The sequence below is a fragment of the Belonocnema kinseyi genome, chromosome 7 (genome assembly GCF_010883055.1).
Source record: "Belonocnema kinseyi isolate 2016_QV_RU_SX_M_011 chromosome 7, B_treatae_v1, whole genome shotgun sequence".
In the NCBI taxonomy this organism is placed as follows: domain Eukaryota; kingdom Metazoa; phylum Arthropoda; class Insecta; order Hymenoptera; family Cynipidae; genus Belonocnema; species Belonocnema kinseyi.
The window spans coordinates 29,210,664-29,233,694 of NC_046663.1; the positions used below are offsets into that span (position 1 = coordinate 29,210,664).

General features: G+C 32.7%; 2 protein-coding genes and 1 pseudogene across 2 annotated transcripts; 1 reads left to right on the top strand and 2 right to left on the bottom strand.

Annotated features, from left to right (window-relative positions):
• Positions 1–3,706: 3,706 nt before the first annotated feature.
• Positions 3,707–10,181, bottom strand: LOC117176401 (regucalcin-like). The gene is made up of 4 exons (XM_033366641.1): positions 9,977–10,181; positions 7,186–7,298; positions 6,864–7,106; positions 3,707–3,799 (listed from the first exon to the last, which is right to left on the bottom strand). The coding sequence occupies exons 1-4, from the start codon at positions 10,179–10,181 to the stop codon at positions 3,707–3,709; spliced, it is 654 nt and encodes a 217-aa protein (XP_033222532.1).
• Positions 10,182–19,466: 9,285 nt separating this feature from the next.
• LOC117176402 lies at positions 19,467–20,081 on the bottom strand. The gene has a single exon (XM_033366642.1). The coding sequence runs from the start codon at positions 20,079–20,081 to the stop codon at positions 19,467–19,469; it is 615 nt and encodes a 204-aa protein (XP_033222533.1).
• A 263-nt stretch (positions 20,082–20,344) lies between these two features.
• The window catches only part of LOC117176404, a 33,560-nt pseudogene continuing 30,873 nt past the window's right edge, over positions 20,345–23,031 (top strand).

The window sequence follows — 23,031 nt, forward strand, 5'->3', positions numbered from 1 at the left end:
AGATGATCACTTTATCAGAACCATGACATCCATTGAAAAGGATGCATGGTTGAAATTCAAAGATGTTCTATAGAAAATTTAGAGAACAATCGAGATCCAAAGTTTAGAACTATTGTATCTAGTATGCTAAAGAATTTTGAAAGATTAGGTTGTTTGATGAGTATGAAAGTACATTTTTCCAAATCTCATTTGGATTATTTTCCAGAAAATGTTGAAGCATTCAGTAAAGAAATAAGCGAACGCTTCTATCAAGTCTTTTACTAAAAAGAGCAACATAATCAAGGTCGATGCATTATAAGAATGATAGCCGACTATTGCTGGTCTTTGCAAATAAATGGTAATGACCCTACTAGTCATAAACGAAAGTCTTTTCCACGATCGTTTGACATGAAGTGCGAACGTTTCCATAAGAATACAAGCAATTAGTTTCACCTTCATTGGACATACAATCGTAAATTTTGCCTTACCTGGCTGGGCAATCGCAAGTCTTGCCTTGACTGGCAGGAATATTCACAGTCTTGCCTTGACTGACTGGGCGATTCAAACTCTTGCCTTGAATGGCTGAGCAATACAAAGTCTTGCCTTTATTGGCTGGGCAATTCAAAGTCTTTCCTTGATTGGCTGGTCAATCTAAAATCTTTCATTGATTGGCTGGGCAATCTAAAGTCTTGCCGTAAGTGACTGGAAAATATTAAGTACCTTCTTGCTTAGCTGGACAATCCCAAGTCCAGCCTTAAGTGGCTGGAAAATGTTGAGTCTTGTCTTAGTAAGCTAGAAAATTCTAAGTAAATTTACATTATTAAATGAATCATAATAGTAAAAAAGGTTTTTTTAAAGCCCTAACTGTTTTCCATATTCGCTCTTCCAGGGGTACTAATCTAGGAGTACTAATCGCAAAAAAGTAGAACTTTATATCTTATAACAGGAAACAAACTACTCTGAATATTTGTTAATAAATTAAATTATACAGTTTAAATTGGAATGAAAATTTTTGTAAGTTAGTATAACGACAGTAACTCAACTCACAAAAAGAAAGACTTAAAGGGCAATCGACTTTAAAACCAAGAATTGTACTCGACAATCGACTAAACGGACAAGTGTTTTATTTCTCTTTGTATGTTTGCTTCAGACAGAAGATAATCATTAAGAAGGATGAGATGTGGAAAGCATTAAGGAAATTTCAGGTATATACCCGAACCCCCGTGGGGGAGGGGGGTGTCACAAAGTTGTTACTATGAAATATAACTTTACACGGCCCTGCATGATAGGGTTGCTAGGCCGCATCCGAGGTTCGCCGGAACCCTCAGACTGGTATTGAAGTCACGGGCGACGGAACATCCCATTGTCAGTCTCTCCTTGTTCGCCCAGCCGTTCACCATTCTCCAGCTAGTGCTAGTGAGTGATCTCGTCTTCCCGCCCGCGGATCGATCATGAAAGAAGATTTTAGGCATCCTAACGTCCTTCCAGGACCATCTTCGCATCCACGATACTCCATGCCTATTGTGACTGTCCCGTTACACTTTGGGGAGGTGAGCCGATTGCCAGTGCCTGGTGCCTGGCCACGAACTGGCTATCTTCAACTGAGAATATAAGTGGCAATAAAGGTCAATATTTTAATCGGCTTATTTTATTGTGTATTCACCTTACTGTCGGCATTCCACTTCCCTATTTCCGTCCTCACCATTACCTCCGTAATAACCTGCATTCTATTACACTCTCTCCCACCTTGACTCTCACCACTTTATTCAATTTCTTTTCCTTCCTGATGTTTTTCAGGTAGTCTGCTACTCCCTGCCTCCTAAACATACTATACCAGCTATTGTAACATGAATCTGCGATTTTTTTTCATCGTTCACCACCTTGCCCTGCCTTCGCCTCTTCCTCTATAGCATCCCACGTTGCATACCTCACTTGAATCTCAAATTCACACCTTATTTCGTATCTCTCCTTCCAATTTAAGCTCCCGCGTTACTTCTTCTTTCTTCATCCATAACCACCACTTACATGCTTGTGCATTTTTTCTTTCTTTTCCTAATACATCGATCATTAACATTCTTATCCTTTAGTCTTGCTTGAACCTTCTTTTTCCTTTCCCCAATACTTGGTCCATTATTTTACTCGCGCATTTCAATCTCTTTGTTACCTGCAGCTCGCTTTCTCCTCTTATTTCGAACATAAATCCTATGTAGCAAAACCCATTCACCAACTCTACCAACTCCGACACCACACGATTTATTTTCCATTTTTACTCTAACCTACCCCTATCATTTTTAAACACATCATCTTCGTCTTGTTTACATTCACTGTTAAATTATTTTCTCTAACACAGTCTGCGAACACTTTCATCGAGAAATTCCATCTCTTTCATGATCCGCTACGAGCATGCAAGTGCAAACAGTTTTCCCGTTCCTAACGTTGACCCCCTTTCTCTTTCCTCTCCAACTTCTCTTAATCTACCAGCAGTATACTGAATAGAAGTGGGCTCAACAGACACACTTGCATGAGCCCCCTTCATATCCAGAATTCGCCAACTCTTTATGCTCCTACCTTCACCCTTATCTTATCATCCACAAATATGTCTTTGATTCTCTCCGATAAACATTTGTATACTCCTCTCTCCCTCTTTCATGGCTGTCCATAACACCCTTCTGTTAAGTGAGTCCAGTTCTGTCCTAAAGTCTACAAACAATGCGTCTACCTTTCCTTTCTTCTATCCTAGGTTCTTATTGACTAGATAGTTGAGCACGTAGAAGGTATCTACGGTTGCTATCCCTCTTTTAAAACCCGTTTAATTTGCATTGTATACATTTCTTTTCTTTCACCTGTCTTTAGAACCTACTTCTAAGCACTTCCGCATAAATCTTATGTCCCACCGACATAAGTGAGACACCTGTATATTTCTCCAGCCTTTTACCTTCTCTTTTTTTTCAACGGTACTACCAACCCTGTCTTCCACTCTTGTGGACAGCCTTCCCCTTGCCACACCTTGTTGCAAATTTTCCGCATCTCTTCCCTCACCTCTAAACCTTTATATTTCAGTGCTTCATTTTGAAAGCCATCTTTTCCTGTTGCCTTGCTTTTTTTCAAGCTTGCAATTACCTCATTTCCTAATCCCCATCAATCTTGTTTTTAATGTCCTCGTCCCCATGCAACATGCTTTTTACATCTTTCTATACCCTATTTTTTACTCCTCCTGACAGCCTCTTGAAGTGCTTTGTGCACTCTTTCATTCCAATTTCTTCGTTTATTCCCTTCCTTCCTCCGCTTCTTCGGCTCCGTGTTTTTCCTGTTGATTTCTCCTCTAAATTCTCTTAACCTTATCTCCTCCTGAATGCCCATTTTAAATTTATTTTCTCTCTTGCCTTTCCTTTTCTCCCTACTGTACTTTGAGCCACCACATCTCATTGTCGCGATTACCGAAATCTGTTCTGAGCCTATCACACTGCCTGCTTCCATTCTAACTATAAGTCTCCTTATTCTTTCTTCTGCCAGAATGTAATCTATTACAATATCCTTTATACACACGTACCTATATTCAGCCAACACCTAAATAACAAGTCCAGTAGCCTCCTGCCCTCCCGATCCGTTTCCTTTCTCCATTTCCCTGACTTTCACGTGCTCGTTTATTGCTGCTTGCATCTTCCACTCATATGCTTTCGATAATATTATTTTCATGCATTTCCACTTCTTCTCATCCGCTCACGTTTCACTCATCATTATCACATCCTACTTCTGCACTTGTTCCTAAAATCCCTTGTCTTTGTTTTTTAACCCTGACACGTTCCAGAACGCGACTTTCCTGTCATTTAAAAAAAAAATTTCCTTTAACTCGTTCATCCAATTCCTCTTCTTTCTTCTCTGTCTTCTTCTTTTCCGACACTTAAAGTCTTTTTGGAATCTTTAATTTATTCCTTTAACAACTTCTTCTTCTCCATAACTTCATACTTATCCTGCTCACCTTTCAAGTTCACTAAAAACATACATTCTTTGCTTTCTTTTTCCTCCCAGTCTTCTTAATCTTTCTACTCAGACTTGCGCGCCAATGTCTCTCAGCAGCTTTCCAATCCCTTAATTTGCCCTTTCACTGTCAACTTTTGAACCCTTGACTAGTATAGTCTTATTCAATCTTTTGCAAGTATCCTCTCTAAATCTCTTTATAGTGGCTCCTATTTTTTTAAACAAATCACCTTCATCTCTATCTCTCTCCGGATTTCAATTTTGCCTTAAACGTTTTGATAGTTTTGCCCTCTCCGCATCTTCGTCCACCTGCTCACGTTTTCTTGCATAATCTTCTGTTTTCTCCCCTCAACTACTCATACTCTCGGTGTTAATAGCGCTCACCGACTGTTGCTACCTGCGTAACAAATCTATCGATCTTGAGATCCTTGATTTCGAGCTAAGCCTTTCCAAAGTGGTGAGACTTTCGCGCCTATCCCTAATTCTTCGTGTCGATTCTGCCTCAAGTCTCTCGAACTTGTAACTTTCTATACACCCCAAAACTTGAAAAACTTTCCGCTAAGCTCACTCTCTTATACAAAAGTATACAGAAATATACAGAAAAGCCAAAAAATTATCGCACTCGAAAAATACCGTGTATCCTCTATCCGTACTGGAAACAGTAGATACTTTGAAACCGTTAGAATTTTGAATGTTTCATTTTTAATATTTTAATACACTTTTAATCCAGTTTATTTGTTAACTTTTTTTAATAATAATTCTCTTTGTCTGAAAATATAATTATTTTATTTTTTGTTAAAAATTTATATTTAAAGATGAAAATTTGTGTATATTGTTAAAAATTCTGCTTTTTTAGTTAAAAGTAATCTTCTTGGTTGCAAATTCAGCTATTTTGTGAAATTTTCTTTTCTTCAAACTTTCTTTTTCTTTGTTGAAAATTATTTTCTTTAACTCAAATGATAATTATAATACTTTTGTTGGTAAATTGATCTTTTTTAGTTGAGGATTCAACTATTTCGTTGGAAATTATTTTATTTTATTACAAAATTTTCTGATTTGGTAGAAAATTATTCTTTTTGGAAAAAAATTTAACAATTTTGTAGCAAATTATTCTTCTTAGAGAAAAATGTAACTATTTGGATGAAATACATATATTGAGTCAGACATTTTTTGTTTATTTTTCCTTGTAGAATCTTATTCTTCTATCTTGACACCTAATCTTATCAGTTCAAAATTCAACTATTGTGTTGAACAATAATGTATTTTGTTGAAAAAGGCGTCTTTTTTGTGAAAAAGTAACCTTCTTGGGTAAAAATTTATGTTTCTGTTTGAAAATTCATTTATTTGTTGACACATTAATCTATTTTTTCTTGGAAATCTTTCGCTAAGCGTGGAGCCTTCGCACTCTCCATGCGAATTCAATGGAGACTGCAATATTCATAGTTCCAAGATTTCCAAATTTCTCAGCGAGTAAGCCCTTGTTCCGAATCTATCTTCTTCAGTTAAAAATGATCATCTGTTTGGTTAAAAATTCTTGCAGTTTCTGCTAAACTTGTCCTTTTTGTAAAAAATTAATTTTCTTGGTTAGAAATTATTTTTTTTTAATTTAACCTTTTAGTAAAAACTGAACCTGCGTTGTGAAAAAGTAAACAAATTATCTGAAAAGTATCCTTTTTGCTTGATAAGTAAATTGTTTTGTTGATTATTCATATTTTTGCCTCAGGATTAAATATTTCTTTGAAAATTCATCCTTGTTTATTGTTATCTAACAGTTTTAATTCAAAATTAAAACCTTTTTTGTTAAGATATCAAGTATTAAATATGTTGGTGAGAATTGATCTGTTTGGTTAAAAATTATTAGTTTTGGGGAGAATTTATTAATTTTGTTTAATTTTGTTGAGATGTTATTTTCTTGGCTCAAGGTTCTTCATTTCAGTTGACAAATTGTCTCATGTTTAAAAATTAAACTACAGTCGAACCGGATTCAGTGCTTGTGGTTTTAGTGTTTCCGGGAATAGATGCCGCACAGCCGGGATGGCTGAGAGCAGCTGCATGTCATGTGCAATGGTCACTTAGGCGTGACAAACGCCTGAAAACGTGAGTTTAAGGTGACTGTCAGCTCTAAGACCGACACTAAATCCAGATTTAACTGTACTCCATTGAAAAGTCATGATTTTGCTTAACATTCATTTTTTGGTAGACATTTTTTTAAATGCTTTGTTGGACATCGAACAATTTTGTCAAAAAGTAATCTTTTAGGATTGGATATATTCCATTAGTCTCAGTATAAATAATGGTACTTCGGCACCCCCCCCCCCCTTAACGTCTCAGGTATTTTGTGAACGCACCCGAAGTGAAAACTGCAGTTGCCTGATTTTTGCAGAAATAAAATATTCTGGGTAAGGTCATCCATCAGTTTCGGAATAAAGCTTAATATTGAGCAGATTTACAAACAATATAAATGGTATTAAAAGTTTTCTATCTGGCATTTACAATTATTTTCCATAGCAGGACAGAGAACTTGGGTAAAGCGGGACAAGCGACGACCGCTGAACCGCATTAAAAACGTTATTTCCTCCTCGACTCATTGTGATAAGGAGAGTGTAAACGAGCCCATTCTGAATTTGCGAAACCTCCCTCGTTGCGAAAAACCACCGCATCTAGGGAACTGATGGGAGAGCGTCGAATGTGCCCGGTGTGTGCGCTCTCCCACTACTACCTCCATGCAGCGGGGCTCCGTCCGCAGAGGGACGAGCCTAGGCTCGGTGCGCAACTCCAAACTGGGCTCGCTTGCTCTCTGGTGATCGGAAATAAATTGTTTAAGTTTGAAATGAAAGAAATTCAGTTATTAAGCAAAAGAATTATTTCAACTTTATACTTAAAGGCCTAAAAGTGGAACCAGTCACTTTATGCATCTGTAAATTGTATTCTTTTGGTGGCCACCCCTGCACGCCAAGGCCCTTCACAGCGTAAATTGAACCAACTTCAACCTGGGGTGGATGTCCATCATGATTATCGTGAATAGATCCTATTGTGGAAACGTATAAAATATCAAGTGCAGGACCTCCAAAAGTGCATGCGCCGACTCTGCGTGCAGGTATGGAAATAAATCTTAATATTTGGTTAAAGCCTGGCTCAACTTGAATGACCTGAAGAAAATTAAGAAATGAATTTTTATTTAAAGCTTTATTTTTGGAAATATTTGTGAACAGATTAAAAAATTCTTACTCCGCGACCTGCATCGAGAGGCACCCATAGTTTGCCAGTCCTATCAACTGTCAGACGACGCGGAGATCCATTTTCATGTTGATTGGGCCATTCAAATATTGCCTGACCGCCCTCTAGAAATATTGATATCATTATGTGCTAAGTTATAAAAATTTACTTTTTCACTACATATATTTTTTGGTGAGGCGCTTAAGACTAGAATTACCCAAAAACTTTTTTCATTATAACAAGAAATGTTGTAAATATATATAGTTTTACGATCTAATAAGTTATTTTTGGTGAAGAATAATTGCTTGAAAATGTATTTGTTTTATTAAAAATTCAATTGTATTGTTGAAAAAAAACGTTTTCTTATGTAACAAAGTTAAAAGCATCCCGCTTCCGTACGTCCCTGTGGGCCTAGGAGAAGGAGTGGGAAACAACACCCCCATTCATCGCTCGGGTGCCACTTGTCTCCGATTGCCCGCTCTCGGCTTCGCCGCCCGGTTTGGGATTTTGAGACGGTCTCTTCGAAATTTACTTGTGAGTTTAAATAAACCCCTTTTATGTGTATATTGTTCGATTATTGACTAAACCTAGTTCTCCACTCTCCAAATCCTTCACATCACTTAATTTGCGAGGTCCCTCACACTTATTTAAAATTATTTTCTTTGACTGAAAATTAAATTATTCCATTTTTTATTGATGATTAATCTTTTTAGTTGTTAAAGATTCAACTCTTTGATTTAAAACTTAAACTTTTTTTTTTTAGAAATTTCGCATTTTGAGCAGAAAATGTATCCTTTTGGTGGAAAATTAATTTCTTTAGTTGTAATTTTGAAGATTCTGTTAAAAACTATAGTATTTTTTAAATGCGTTTTTCTTATTCAAAATTAATTTTTGTAATCGAAAAATTCAATAATTAAATTTCGTGTTGAAAATCTACCTTTTTTATTATGAATTTAATTATTTGATTTCTAATTCATACGCTTTCCTTAATATTCAGCGCTCTTTAGTAGGAAATTGATCATTTTTGTTTTTAAATCTCCATTATCGTAAATATGGTATATTTTTGAAGAGAAAAAACTAACTCTTTGTTTGAACCTCAATGCGTTTTGGTTGACTTTTCCACTATTTTTTTTATTTGTTATTTTAAACTGAGAATTAATTTTCTGAGCTGAAAATATAACTATTTCTTTAAAAATTTATCTTTTTTGTATAAAATTAATATTTATTGGTTAAAGACTTACTCTTTTGGTTAAAAATTAATTTAATTGTTTAAAAATTAAACTATTTTGTTGGAAATTCATACTCATTATTCACAATTATTACCTTTAATAAGAATATAATTATTTTTATTTTATGATAAAAATCTATTCCTTTTTAAATGATTCGACTGTGCAACGCTTTAGCTGAAACATAATTTTCTGAAGTTGAAATATCAAATATTCTGTTGAAAACTCGTGCTTTAAATTCAACTTTAATTTTTTCATTCTAAAATTTCTCTAAATAATTTTAAGTTTAAAATTGGATGCAAATGTACCCTAATGTTTAAAAAATAATTAATTTGGTTGCAAATTAAATTATTATGTTCAAAATCAACCGTTTCATTAAAAACTAAGCTATTTATTGGAAATCTGTGTTCTTTATTAAACGTTATTTTTTTTATCTGACAACTTAATTAACTCCAGTTTTCATTAAAAATGCACTTTCCTTTGTTTAAAATTTGTATTTTTCATACAAATTTGGCTATTTTAGTAGAAAATGCAACTGTTTGGTTAACACGTGATTAATTTTAGTTCAAATAGCAATTAGTTTGTTGAAAAATAGTCTTTTTATATTATTGAAAATTAATTCTGTTTATAGATTATTTAACTATTTCGTTACAAAATTATCTTTTTGTTACAAAATTGATTTTTTACTTGAAAATTGATATATATTGTTCTTGGTTTGAAATTAACAATTGTGGTTTATAATGAACCTTCTTTGTTTAAAAATTCATCCATGATTGTAGAAATTTTATGTTCTTTTGATAAAAATAGGACTATGATTGACTATTTTAATTAAAACTCATGTATTTTCTAGACATATAGTCTTTTTGGGTATGAATTTAATTACTTTGTTCGAAAGTTCATCTTTTTGCTTCAAAATTCCTTTCTTGGATGTAAAATTTAACTACTGGCGTGAAAATTAGTTGCTTTTTTTAATTGCTTATTTATATTTGAACTTTCAATTCATTTATTCTGTTTTTTGGTAAAACTTTATGTTCTTTAGCTAAAAGTTTATGTATTTTGTTGAAAGTCTCTTTTTTTTGTGTTGAAAATTTATATTTTTTGGCGAGAAATTTCTCTTTTTTTAGAAACACTAAACTCTCGCGTTCAGTCGAGTATTGGAGTTTGCCTGAATATAGACTTTGCCACAAATGAAGGGGATAAAAACGCAAACAGTCATGCTCTCCTGAACCGTTTCCAATTGGAACGCACAATATTAAGCAATTCACTCAACAGAGTACTCGCGCATTCCGCCCTTCCGAGGCGACTGTAACAACTGTCTATCATCCTACATCCTCGGAAACTGCTTGGGCCATAAGTTCTCGGAAGGCTGCGAAGAGGGGACAGAATCCGGGAGTTGACTGTAATTAATTTTTTGGTTTTAAAATTAAGTTATTTTGTTATAAATCAAATTGTGATTAGAATTTTCGTAAATAATTATAATTAAGATTTTAGAACAGGGAATTTTTGTAATTAATTGTTCTTTGATTTGAAAAAGAGAATTTATAACCTGGAGCGAACAATTTTGATTAAAAACTTACTAATATTTCCTGCTGTCGAATGAAAACTGTAGGCTCTGATGTTATAGTTAAACCCAGCATCGACAAAATAAAGTGTGGGAGGTTCAGTCGTGAATTTGTCCCAAACGAATCCACTACTTGAAACAACTCCCTTAATGTGTGTTATAAATCTCGGAGCCCAATTCAAAAAGGTCACATTTCCCAATGGGAGTCCTGCTTCGTTCATCGTACCTGGAATATGGTATACAATTTAAAATATAATAATAATTCACTAAGGGCAAACAACTCTGTTAATGCGCTGGCCCACTCGGTTATCCTATCAATTTGGAGTAATCCGATAATCCGCAATAATTCGGTTTAATCCAATTGTAATCTGTTGAACATCCAGTCTTTAGTCATCCACTTCTAATCTTAAATTATCTACATGCAATCAGGACTAATCGAAGTACATATTTCATAGTAATTCCCTTGTTATCCACTTATAATGCAAGAAGATCTACAGTAATCTGCTTATAATCTGCTTCAGTCACATCTTATATGGAGTAATCCACTTTATTCAATATATTGATCTCAGATATAGAAGAAGAAATGTGGACAAAGGAATGGGAAGAAGTTATGATGGGGACGGCAGAGATATATACGCTGGCATACGCAGACAATATAGTGTTGATGGCAGAGGATGAAGAAAAAAGAAAGAATGGACTGGAAGATAAAAATCATACAGCTAATATAAGAGAAAGAAAAAAAGCAGCAGAAATAATGAAGAAGGTACAGGTGATAGGGAAAAGAAGGTTCAAGAAAGATTGGGAAATGAAAATGTGGTTTTTTGATACGCTGGTATGGCTGGGATTAGGTTATGGAGCGGAGATATGGTGATGGAAGGAAGGAGACAGATTGAGAGTTAATGGTGAAAGAAGAAGCGCAAAGTGATGAATTAAGTACTAATGTTATAAATCCATCGAAAATCAAAATTTTAAGCCAAACAACAGAATGAGATTTTAATAATTGGGGAATCAAAGTATAAAGATTGGTATCAGATGATAAAAAAAGGAAGGTGTACGAAAATATTTAGAGAAGGGATGGGGTGAGAGAAGATTGACTAGAATAGCAAGATCTAGATTATGAGTATGTGATATAAGAAAACGAGGTAAGGGACGGGATGTATTAGGAACAAGAAGAGAACAGAAAATGCAGAATGTCTGAGTGGGAGGAGGGAACATAGGAGCATGTATGGGAAGGATGTAGAAGAGGAATGCAACATAAGGAAAGTTGGCAAGAGAATGTGGTAAGGATGCTAGGAGAGGATGAGTTGGGTAAAGAGTGGATGAAGAGGTAATAGGGGGCTAAAGGGCTGAATAAGACAGAATGAAAGTAGAAAAATGGCGTAATGGGAATTATACAGAAGAGAACTTTCTCGCTTCGATCGCTCGCTCACTCGTCCGACAGTAAAATTGCGCTAGATTAATATAGTAGGAAGGAGATATAAAAAATTAATGTAAATAGTTATCAATATTTTGAATATTTTAAATAGTAAGGGTAAGGTAATAAAAAGTTTGTAGACGGTGATGTAAGGAACGAAGGGCATGTTAACCTTTAGGGGACGCATTATGAATAAAAAAAGTAATCCACTTGTAATCTACATTCTTTTGGAAGTAATGGACTTTTAATATACCTCTGACCTGGCGTAATCCAGCTAAAATATGTGGAAATCTAGAGTAATCCACATACAAGCTGCATCAATACACTTATTATATATTGTAATCCACTTGTAGTCTAATTACTATGTACAGTAATCTATTTTAATTCACGTAAATTCACTTCAAAAGTTGAGTAATCCATATTATTAATTACGGGTGATTTACTTCAAATTCACTGTAATACCCTTGTAATTTGAAGTAATCCACTTACAATCCACTTCTAAACTGGGTTAAGCCACTTTTTACGATTTGAGCGTAATATGATGAAAATTGAACTATTTGGTTGAGAATTGATGTATTTTGTTAAAAGTCGTAGTTTTTGTTCAAAAAATAATCTTTTTGTCTGAAAATTTATCTTTTTGGTGGAAAATTATTTTCTTTTTACTGAATATTAAACTATTTCATATTTAATTCAGTTTTTCGGTTGAAAATTCATTATTTTATTGGAAATTAATGTATTTGGTAAAAAAATCTGCTTCTTTGGTACAAAATTGACATATTTTGTTAAAGATGTATATTTCTGGTTAAAAATTTATGTCTTGGGTTAAAGATTGAGCTGCTTCATTAAAAAACTTTCTTTTTACAGAAAAAAATTGTTTTAACTGATAATTTGACTACTTCTGCTTAAATTCAAATTAAAAAAATGGTTTTAAAAAGTATCCTTTTGGATTAAAAACCCAACTGTTTTCTCCAGAAATTTATGTTTTTATTCTGTTAAGGATTAAACTATTTAAATAAAAAAATTTTGAACGGGAATTTATTGATTTTCTTAAAAAGTTATTTTTTGCGTTAAAAGTTCTTTCATTTTAGAAAAATAACGTGTTTTTGTGTTGGGCTTGATCTCGAGAAACATTGGGTACTGAGAATAAGTATATTAAATTACAGATCAAGTAGAATTCGTTTTTACATTCTCATTATTTATGATTGGGAACGTATTAGAATTTTCCGAAATTTGACACCACAGTTTTTCAACGGTTCTCTACGTTTTGAGACCCCTTGAATCCGAATATCAAGTTTTTATGATAAGATCTGTCCTTCTGTTCATCCACTCGTCCATCCGTAAATAGGATAACTCTAGACAAAATGAACGAATCAGATCGATCTTTGACCCACCTTTTATAGGTCCTCAAACTAAGGAAGAGTTTGTTAACCAGCCATTTTGGATGAAAATTAGAAAAGTAAAAACATTTCAGAATTGCAGGGACCATTTTTTTATATTTAAAATTTTTATGTACGGCTATTCATATTACTCAGAAAGTCAAACAATGTATGTCAATGACTTTTATCGATAAAAAGAAAATTCTCAGAGTTAAAGCAATTTCAAAATGTTATAAATCCATCGAAAATCAAAATTTTAAGCCAAACAACAGAATGAGATTTTTTTGGTTTCTCTAAATAGCCTAACTTTTTGACATTTTGTAACATTTATCCTACTTAATTTTGATTATGAATTGTATGGATTGAGTCGGAACAAATTTATTTTTGAGAGCAATAATGGTCTCTAATATCTTAGTAATATGATGATTATTATCTAAAATTTGCGATTGTAAAATTTTGCTTTTAAAAAAGAACATAAAAACTAAATTTGATCATAACTTAGATTTGAACTTGGAATATAATATAATTAATTTTTTTAACAGGCTTTTAATTTTTTATAAATAAACAAATATGACTAAAAAATGGCAATTTCATCTATTTCACGTTCCACGTGCTCGTTAGGAACAGAAAAAGTGTTAAAATCCCCTAAGTTTCCTAGAGTAATATTAGCTACAGATGTTTCAATATTTTTTATTAAACAATAAAAATGTATACAATCAAATTACTTCTTGAAAGAATGTTTTTTTTATGATTTTCCATAATTGTACGTTTTTACTAGTTATATTGCAAGGAATTTTAATGAAAATTATATTATATAAAAAAATTTATCTTGAAATTATACTTCTTTATATTATAAAAAAATTTAATGAACAAATGCCGTAATCAGGTATTTTTCGACACAAAAATTCGTTTTTTTCGATGTACATTTTTATAAATTTGGAACATTATGATAATCTATACAAAATTAATAATTTGTTGATTAATCATGAAAATGTGGGTAAACAAATTTAATAAACAATTACATTATTCGGGCATGCGTCAGCATAAACATTTGTTTTTTCTATAGCAACTTTTTTAATATGAATATCGAGACAACATCTTTTTTTTCATCGTCAGATGCCCGCGAATAATACACATGCTTATTAAATTTGTTTTTAAAGAAATATAAAATTTATCGACCAATTATGAATTTTTGCTAAAATCATCATGAAGCTCCCAAATAAAAAGACTGATATCGAAAAGAAACAAATTTTTCCGACCACAGATGCCCAAATAATGAATTTGTTTGTTAATTTTTTTTTTAAATCATAAAATTTATCACCATTTCATGAATGTTGCTGAATTTCTTATGAAGATCTAAATTAATAGTCTGACATCGAAAAAAAACAGAATTTTTCCGTCGAAAGATGCCCCACTAATGCATTTGTTTAAAAAATCAACAAATTATAAATTTTTTTAAAAGTTTTCATGACGTTCCTACTGAAAAAAGTAGACATAACAAATTTTTTTGACATATGCCTGATTAATGTATTTGTTTAAAAAAATCATAAAATTTATAAAAAATTATGAATTTTTCTGAAGTTATCATGAACTTCCTAATTAAAAAAGTTAAAAATTTATCAACTTTTTATGAATTTTGCTGAAATTGTCATGAAGTTCCCCAATGAAAAGACTGGCCTTGAAAAAACCGAATTTCCCGGACGATAAATGCCCAAATAATGCATTCCTTTATTAAGTTTGTTCAAAAAATCACAATAATAATTAAGAAATGATAAATTTTGCTAAGATTATCACAAATTTCCTAATTAAAAAAAAATTGCATCGAAAACAACGAATATTTCTATGGAAAAATGCCTGATTACTGCATTTGTAAATTATCTTTGTTCATAATATAAACAATTATAACCATAAGCGAAATTTTTTTATATAATATTGTTTTCATTAATATCTCGTGCAACATAACTTGAAAAACCGTATATTTATGGAAAATCATAGAAAAAATGTGTTCCACAAATCATTTTTTTATAAATTTTGTAAATGCCTAAGCTCTGTTAAATTTTGCTTTGATCAAAAAAAGTAATCAAAATAAATTCTTCATCTATTTGAATACTATGAATATCCGTACAGAAAATTACTGAATTTTAAAAAGAGTGGTCTCAGAGAATTTCAAAAAACGCTCACTTTTTGAATTTTTATCTAGAATGGCTGGCTAACGAACTTGGCCTTCATTTTAGGATACTAAAAGGGTATACGAAAGGCTAATATAATTTGTCAATTCTTTCGAAAGTTCTCGTTTTAACAAAACTGAAAATCTAGACACGCTGATAGACAGACACATTTGTGAAAACCTGTGTTTCGGATTCAGGGGTTCCCAAAACTTGGATACTTGACAAAAACCGGATGTGCCAAATTTTACATAAATCTAATACCTTCTCTAATGAGAATGTCAAACACATGTTATTTTTCCAAAGATTGTACTTACTAGAGCATCCAAAATTATCTTTCATTTGACTTGATAATTCTTCTTTTTTGGTTCAAAAATTAACTATTTGGGAGAAATGCTTTTTTTCGAAGATTTATTTTATAACTAGCTGAAGTGATCTTAGATAATCCGGAGCAAATTGTTACGTAAAGTTAATTCAGATTAATCGAATACAATCCAGCGTAATCCACCTCTGCTAGACCGAATTCAGAAGTTGCTTTCTCCTAGTATTTAACTTTAGGCTAATATTAAATTAAGTATATTTGTTACCAAACGCCAGTCTGCCCAGGGGGTCGACGGTTCCGTAATTCAATTTGTTGCCAGGTATATGGTTGTCCACAATTGCTATTTTTGTCGATTGAGGATTCTCATTATTTTGGAAACTATTCCATGTGATTAGAAAAATTTCCTTACCAGCACCCACCACAAATTTATCGGGGTTGTCGTGAACAAGAACAGCAAAAGACACGGAACCCTGAACTATGGAAAAAATTATTAAAAATTAGTCATAGTAGGCGCCTTAGGCTTAAAAAAAGGTGTTGAGATGCCTAATAGGACGTAAATAAGTCGTTCAAACCACCGCCTTTAATATGTTATCTGTCCTACTTCCTCTACATTCTTCCTCTCTCACCCGCCCTACTCCTTACATTCCCATACGTCCCATCCACACACTTAAATCTTCGCTTCCAAAACTCTTTCATAACATCTTTCTCATCTATCTTTCTCTCCTCACTCCTCCTCACTTGCACGCTCACTTTCCCCATCCACTCATTTCCTTTAGTTCCTCTCCCATCTCTTCCCTGAGTTGTGATTTGTGGACCGTGAGTTCCCTGAATTGTGAGTTATTGGCTGTTAGTTTTGTACTGTGAGTTGTGGGCTATGAGTGGTGAGTTGAGAGTTGTGGTCTGTGAATTGAGGATCGTACTTAAATTACGTAACGGATTATAGGATCTCTCTAAGACCCCTCTCCCCTGTAACAAGCCGTAAGCATGATCAAAATCCTTGATCATTATGATTTAAATACGATACTGGCTAAATTTTTAACCTAAAACCCAGCAATACTAAAATTTTAAACCAAGACATTTCTTTACATTTATAGTTGAAAAATTAATTTTCAATCGGAAGCATAAGCCTTAAACCAAAAAAATCAATTTTAAACAATGTAATTTTACTTTTACCAAAGTAGTTGAAATTTTCATTTAAAATCTTGTAAGAAAATAGGTAAACTTTCAACCAAAGAGATGAATATTCATCTAAAAATATGAAACTTAAAAAATAAATTTCTCAGCAAAGTAATTCAAACAAATCTTTCAAACAAAATAGTTGAATTTTCTGCTTCAAAAGATTTCAGTTGACTTTTCACGATCCAAATATGACTATTTAAAAAAGAAATAAGTTTCTACGAAAAAAATTTTATTTCTAATCCTAAAAGAGGAATTTTTACCAGAAAAGAATTCAGCTTATTTTTTAACACCAAAATATACATTTCTAACAAAAAGTGAATTTTCTATGAAGTATTTTTATTTTTAATAAAACAGTAGAATTTTCAACCAAGCAGTTGCATTTTTATCCAAGAAAGATCAATTTTCTTTTAACTCTGATAAATTTTTAATATATTTTTTTTTAATCAATTTTTATCCAGAAAAGATTTTAGATTTTTTTTACATGACAATATTAAATTAAAACAAAAAGTACATTTTTTACAAAATATTTAAATTTTCAACAGAACAGTAGAATTTTCTACCAGATAGTATGATTTTTAAACTAAGTTATTGACTTTTGAACCAAAACAGTTACATTTTTATCGAAGAAAGATGAAATTTCTTATAAAATAGATGAATTAAAAAAACCTTGAAAATGATTAAAATGTTTATCTAAAGAAGATTCTAGTTTATTGTCCAAGATCCAAATTAAAATTGTAAACTATAAGTTAATTTTCTGCTAAATAGTTTAAATTTTAGCCAAGAAGCATGCCTTTTTAACAAAATGGTTACATTTTTCACCAAGCAGTTGCATTTTTGTCCAAGAAAAATAATAATTGTACTAAAACAAGTAGATTTTAAAATAAAAAAGACAAATTTCCAAAAACGAGTTAAGTTTGCATCGAAAAAGATTTCAATTTACTTTTTAACCCAAAAATACGAACTTTAAACAAAAAGTAAATTTTCTAGAAACTTGTTGAATTTGTAACAATAAAATTGCATTTTTACCCAAAAAAGTTGAAATATTTTTGTGAAAACCGTTGCACTTTTAAAGGAAAAATACAAATTTCCAGGAAAAATAGTTTATATTCCAAAAAGATCTCAGTTGACTTATCAGCAAAGAAATAAGAATTTTAAATAAAAGGTCTATATTGCACGAAAACAGTTGAATTTTCAACCAAATAAACATGCATTTTTGACAAAACCGTTGAACTTGCAACGAAAAAGAATGTTTTGCTAAGAAAATCAAAAAATTTGTAACCAAATGATTAAATTTATAAATTAAAACATGATGTTCAGGAGAAAGTTTCTGCAAATTTGCAAAAATTACGTTCGTGAGTGAAAGGCCTCTTCCCAATAGCGCAAAAAATCGTAACAAATTGCCCCCCCTCGCTCTGAGCTGTTACGTAATTTAAGTACAGTCCCTTGTGTATTATGAGTTCCCTTCACTTATCCTTACTGGAAAAATGTACGATCGACGGAAAGACGTACGGAAACCTAACCGAAACTATAAATATTTCTCCCCAGGACTGTGAATTACTAAAAATGCTCACTATTGAAGATAATTAAGGGCATGTGATACTTAGAAAATTATCAATTTTTTCAGTTTTAGCTTCCCCCGACTTTTTTCTATAATACTAAATATTTTGACTTAAAATTTTGGAAAATGATAGCGAACATGCTAACAGACGTCCCTGCACACTTTTTTGTGGGTTAATTTAAAAAAATGTAATTTTTCTAAATTTGATTAATTTGCATGGCACTTAGGAATTAGTATCGATATTATCAGTGTTAGATAGGCTTTTTTCCTACAATAATAAATATTTTTTCTTCATGATTTGCGGCATGACAGCAAACATGCTAACAGACGTCCCTGCATACTTTTTTGTAGGTTAATTCCCAAAAATTTTGTTTTTTCTAAAAACGTGTGTGTGTATTTCGAGGTTATGTGTGTTACCATTCTCGCCCATAATTATTCTAGAGTGCTCACTGACATCGTCGGTACGACAGAGATCTACATTATCGGAATAACAGAGAGCTGAAGAATTACCCTAACCTTAAAATCATGCACATGCAGCAAATTTGTATTTAGCACAATACAATTTTTAGCATCTCCGAATTCAGTTTTTAAAAGTTTTCATTTTTGTGAAAAAAATCCGGGGGGATTGCAGCCGATTGACTGCATGACAAAGTATCACGTGTCCTTGAAATGAGGAAGAATAAAATAAAAGTGATTTGTATACCTATAGTAGCGCAAGATGTGCGTCCTAATGTTGTATGATAAGCACAGAGCTTATAACCAGAGGTGTCTATAAAGAAGATTTGGTACTTATGCCAGAACAGAACGTCAGTACATCCGCGTGTTATGAAAAGAACTTCATGCCTGAGGAATAAAATTTCTTTTAATTGTGCAAATAAGGTGTACAAGAATTTTAAATACAGGGTTGCTACATGTTAGAGAATTCTGAAAAGTCCGGGAAGGTCAAGGAATTTTCGGTAAACTGAAGTTGAATTTTAGGAGTCAGCCACAAATTACGTAAGGCGTTTTCTTGAACTCCCCTCCGATCCCATCATATGTAAGATACCGTTTGAATTGCTCAGACCGCCTCTGCACGAACAGTCTTCATCGTTAGGCAATCTGGCTAATCACAGGCATAATTTGATCACTCAGTTTCAGGTTAGCCCTAGGGAAGTGAACTGCAATTTTCACGAAACGTCTGCGAAATTCGAAGTTTTGTATACGATTGAAACGGGAAGTAGGGTGAGTGATCCAGTGGCTGAACAGTCACCAGTGAATGAGCACTAATGCGAAAAATAAAGGGTTTTTCAATAAGAGCGCTACAAAAGTTTTTTAAAATAAAACAAAAACGGTTTTGTATATAAATGAAATTCTGCATTCATGTGAAAGTACATTCGATGCCATTATGTATGGAACTCGATTTCTTTCGCATGGCCACCACGGGCACGCTTGCTTGTTGGCATAGAACATAGACTTGAAATAGCCCCACAGGAAATAGTCTAACGGCGTCAACTCAAACGACCGAGGCTGCCAATTGACTGGGCCATTTCGTGAGATGTAATGTTGACTCATGGAGTTCGTGTGGATTGCTGCCTGACCAATAACGCATATTTTGCTTATTGACGAAGCGATTCAGCCAGAAATGATCCTCATCGCTGAAGATGATTTTTCGATGAAAATCCGGATCATTTTCAAGTTGTTGCTCAGCCCAATTCACGAACATACGTCGCTTCTGGTAGTCAAGCGGCTTCACTTCTTGCGTCAATTTGATCTTGTAAGGATGCAGGCCCAGATCTTTTCGCATAATACGCCACACCGACGTCACAGATAAGCCAAACGATTGAGAACGACGTATGAGAGACTGATCTGGGTCTTCTTCAATTGATGCGCTAGCGGCAGCAAAATTCTCGACACTACGGGCACTTCTTTGTCTCACTGGCACGGGAACATTTTGCACTGTACCTGTGGATTCAAATTTTTCAACTAGACGCTCAATTGTTGATCTGGCAGGAAGATTATGACGACAATAAATTGGACGTAGCGCTCTTAAAGTTGAGGCCACTGACTCCGAATTTCGGTAGTAAATTTTAGTAATATCGACTCGTTCTTGGATCGTATATCTTTCCATGATGAAATGGCAAACCTTACTGAAGGAAAATGTCAAAAGAGCGAGAAAAAAATTGCGTCGTTTTCTGGCACTATCGGTCTACTTTTGTAGCGTGCCTAATGAAAAACCCTTTATATAAATATAAACTTTCAAAGTTAAAGTCCTTATGAATTTCTATATATTTGAAATCTTGAAGCAATTTTGAAGAGTTTAATATACAATTCATTGCAGTAAATTCTTGTAAATAATTTAAAAAATTTCTTGAATGTGAAGCATCATCGATTATGGTGAGTGATGGTCAGAAAATCTTCGACCACTATAAGGTACGTGCCTAAGCAACTCCTTGTTTACACTGCTTTTACAAAAAAATTCTTTGCCTGTTCTGCATCAAAGTTGTGCTGTTATAGTTCTAAAATATTATTATTCAATTTCCCACGAGGTTTTTTCACAAAAAGTACGTTTTTTTATTAATAAATGAGTGTTTACGTACTGCACCTTTAAATTGACCGTGTTCCAGTGAACGAACCATGAACGAAAGGTGTGTTCATTTATTGGAGCACAACTGTCACCCCGCAGGTCCAGTGAATGAACAGCAGGTGACGGAGACCTGGCTGTTGTTTCGGAACATATAATTGAGTTTGTTTAAATTAATGTGACTATAAATATCGAAGCTATATATATATATATATATATATTAGCTATAAATAGTTATAGTTTAAATGTATATTTTTGTGATTTGAACGTCAAAAAAGTACCTGCGAACTAAATTAAAGGTAAGGCAACTTTGAGGTTAGAAATCTAATGTTTTTTTTGCATTTATAAAACGTTGTTTAACGTTACAAAACATTAATTCGTGCTAAGTACTACTGCGTACTAGTCAATATATATTTATAAATGTTTAAGGAATTTCCATTTTTACAAAACTGTGATATAGAATTGTATTTGCTAATTTAACCTAAAGCAACATAGTAAGGTGTTGTATTACAAATGTTATGTGTCTTAAAAATCGCAGTTTTCTATTGTAGTCACTAGATAAGAGTTATCTATTTTTAAATGAAAAGTTGTATTTTTTGTAAGGTAGAAAGAACTGTTAGAAATGTTTTAAAAATTAATATTGCAATAAAAATTAGGAAAAGTTAACCTAGTTTTGAGTTCAACTTTTATATTCCTTCCTTTCTTTATAACTAAATTTCATGTGGTTTTTATTGAAATAATATATTTAATGAATTTCGCAACGCTTTCTAATATTTTGCATTATTTAATTGCTCATTTTGTAATGAACCTATGTAATTTTATACCTAAATCCTCATTCTAATTTGTAGTGATTATAGTGTTCATTCGTTGGTGCTCTCCTGTTCATTCATTGGCTCACAGTGTTCATTCACTGGTGTTTTCATTAATTTTGTACTATTTAATTATTTTTTATGAAGCTTTTTGCTAAAAACAAAATTTTTTATCGAATTATGAAATTTGAACCCTTAAGAATCTATTTTCAAAAGTTTTGTGAGAATAATCAATTATTATAACGTGAAATGGACTAAATTTAATCAGTGATTTCCTTAACTGTTCCTTCACTGGGTCACTCACCCTATATGTTTTGTCATAATGAATCATCGTAAAAGCATTAAATCTATTAATTGTTTAGTTTACAGTTTTTATGGTGGGGAATTCATCTTCTGATTAAAATAGTATATTATACTATTATAATACGCAGGAACTTTAAAATTCTTGTATCTGTGCACGATGATGCCCTAGGCGATGCCGTGGGCATCATTTCATGCAGTTCAGGTCTTTCAACCATCTGTCCATGTGGTGTATACTATTTTTCTTTATAGTCGGTCAAAAGTACGTTTACTAATTAAATTTCTAATCATTATAAACAATAAAATCACGTTCTAGCAGACCCGTTGTGCGGTCATGTTTAACTTTTCTTCCTCAGTTCAGCGCCTCTTTCCGACAATCAATAAGCTTTGGATTACTTTGGTGTGACACAGCTAAATATCTATATTATCGAGCTCACCTTTTTAGTTCACTGAAAGTTTTTTTGAACCTAAGAACTTTATTTGTAAATAAAATATCGAGCTGAAACTTTGAAAAATGTGTTAGAGTACAATAAAGTACGTATAGGTAATGCATTTTAGTAGGAACTTCACTGAAACTTATTTCATCTTTTTTCTGAACCTCGAGATTTTTGAACATTTGAACTTTTTTGATACATAAAACATCGGTCTCAAACTTTGAAAAATGCAAGAGCCGGAAGAAAACTACGTTTAAGTACACAGCTTAATAATAAAAGATGTAAAACAATTTCAACTATCAATTCCATCGGCATCAGCCGGTAACGTTGTACACGAAAATACGAAGCCTCTAGAGCCTCGTCTAGTGGCCGCCAGGGTTCGTATTTTCATGTACAACGTTACCGGCTGATGCCGATGGAATTGATAGTTGAAATTTTTTTTTACATCTTTTATTATTAAGATTTGTACTTAAACGTATTTTTCTTTCGGCTGTTGCATTTCTCAAAATTTAAGACCTATATTTTATGTATAAAAAAATGTCGAATGTTAAAGAAAGTTCGAGGTTCAGAAAAAAGATAAAATCATTTTCATTGATGTTCCTACCAAAATGCAGTATCTAAACGTACTTTATTGTACTCTAATACAGTTTCCAAAGTTTCAGCTCGAAATTTTATTTACAAAAAAAGTTCTTAAGTTCAAAAAAACATTCAATAAAAAACATTCAATGAACTGATAAAGTGAGGTCGGTAATATAGATATTTACCTGTGTCACATGCCCTTAATGTTACCAATGCACACATCTGAAGTTTTCTGATATTAAATTGATGCTGAAGAAACGTACTTTTGACCAAAGTATGAAGAACATTTTTTAAATTATTATTTTGTTCAAAATTTAACAATTTAGTTAGAAAGTTATTCTTTTTCATTAGAATCGAACTCTTTTGTGAAAAATT

What these genes read in the sequence shown, in the direction of transcription:
- LOC117176402 (XM_033366642.1), bottom strand. Translation starts at nt 20,081, where the DNA reads ATGGAAAGATATACGATCCAAGAACGAGTCGATATTACTAAAATTTAC.
- LOC117176401 (XM_033366641.1), bottom strand. Translation starts at nt 10,181, where the DNA reads ATGAACGAAGCAGGACTCCCATTGGGAAATGTGACCTTTTTGAATTGG. An exon ending in TTCGACAGCAGGAAATATTA is followed by an intron (nt 7,299 to 9,976) that starts GTAAGTTTTTAA and finishes CAATATTTCTAG; the next exon opens with AGGGCGGTCAGGCAATATTT. An exon ending in CTCTCGATGCAGGTCGCGGA is followed by an intron (nt 7,107 to 7,185) that starts GTAAGAATTTTT and finishes AATTTTCTTCAG; the next exon opens with GTCATTCAAGTTGAGCCAGG.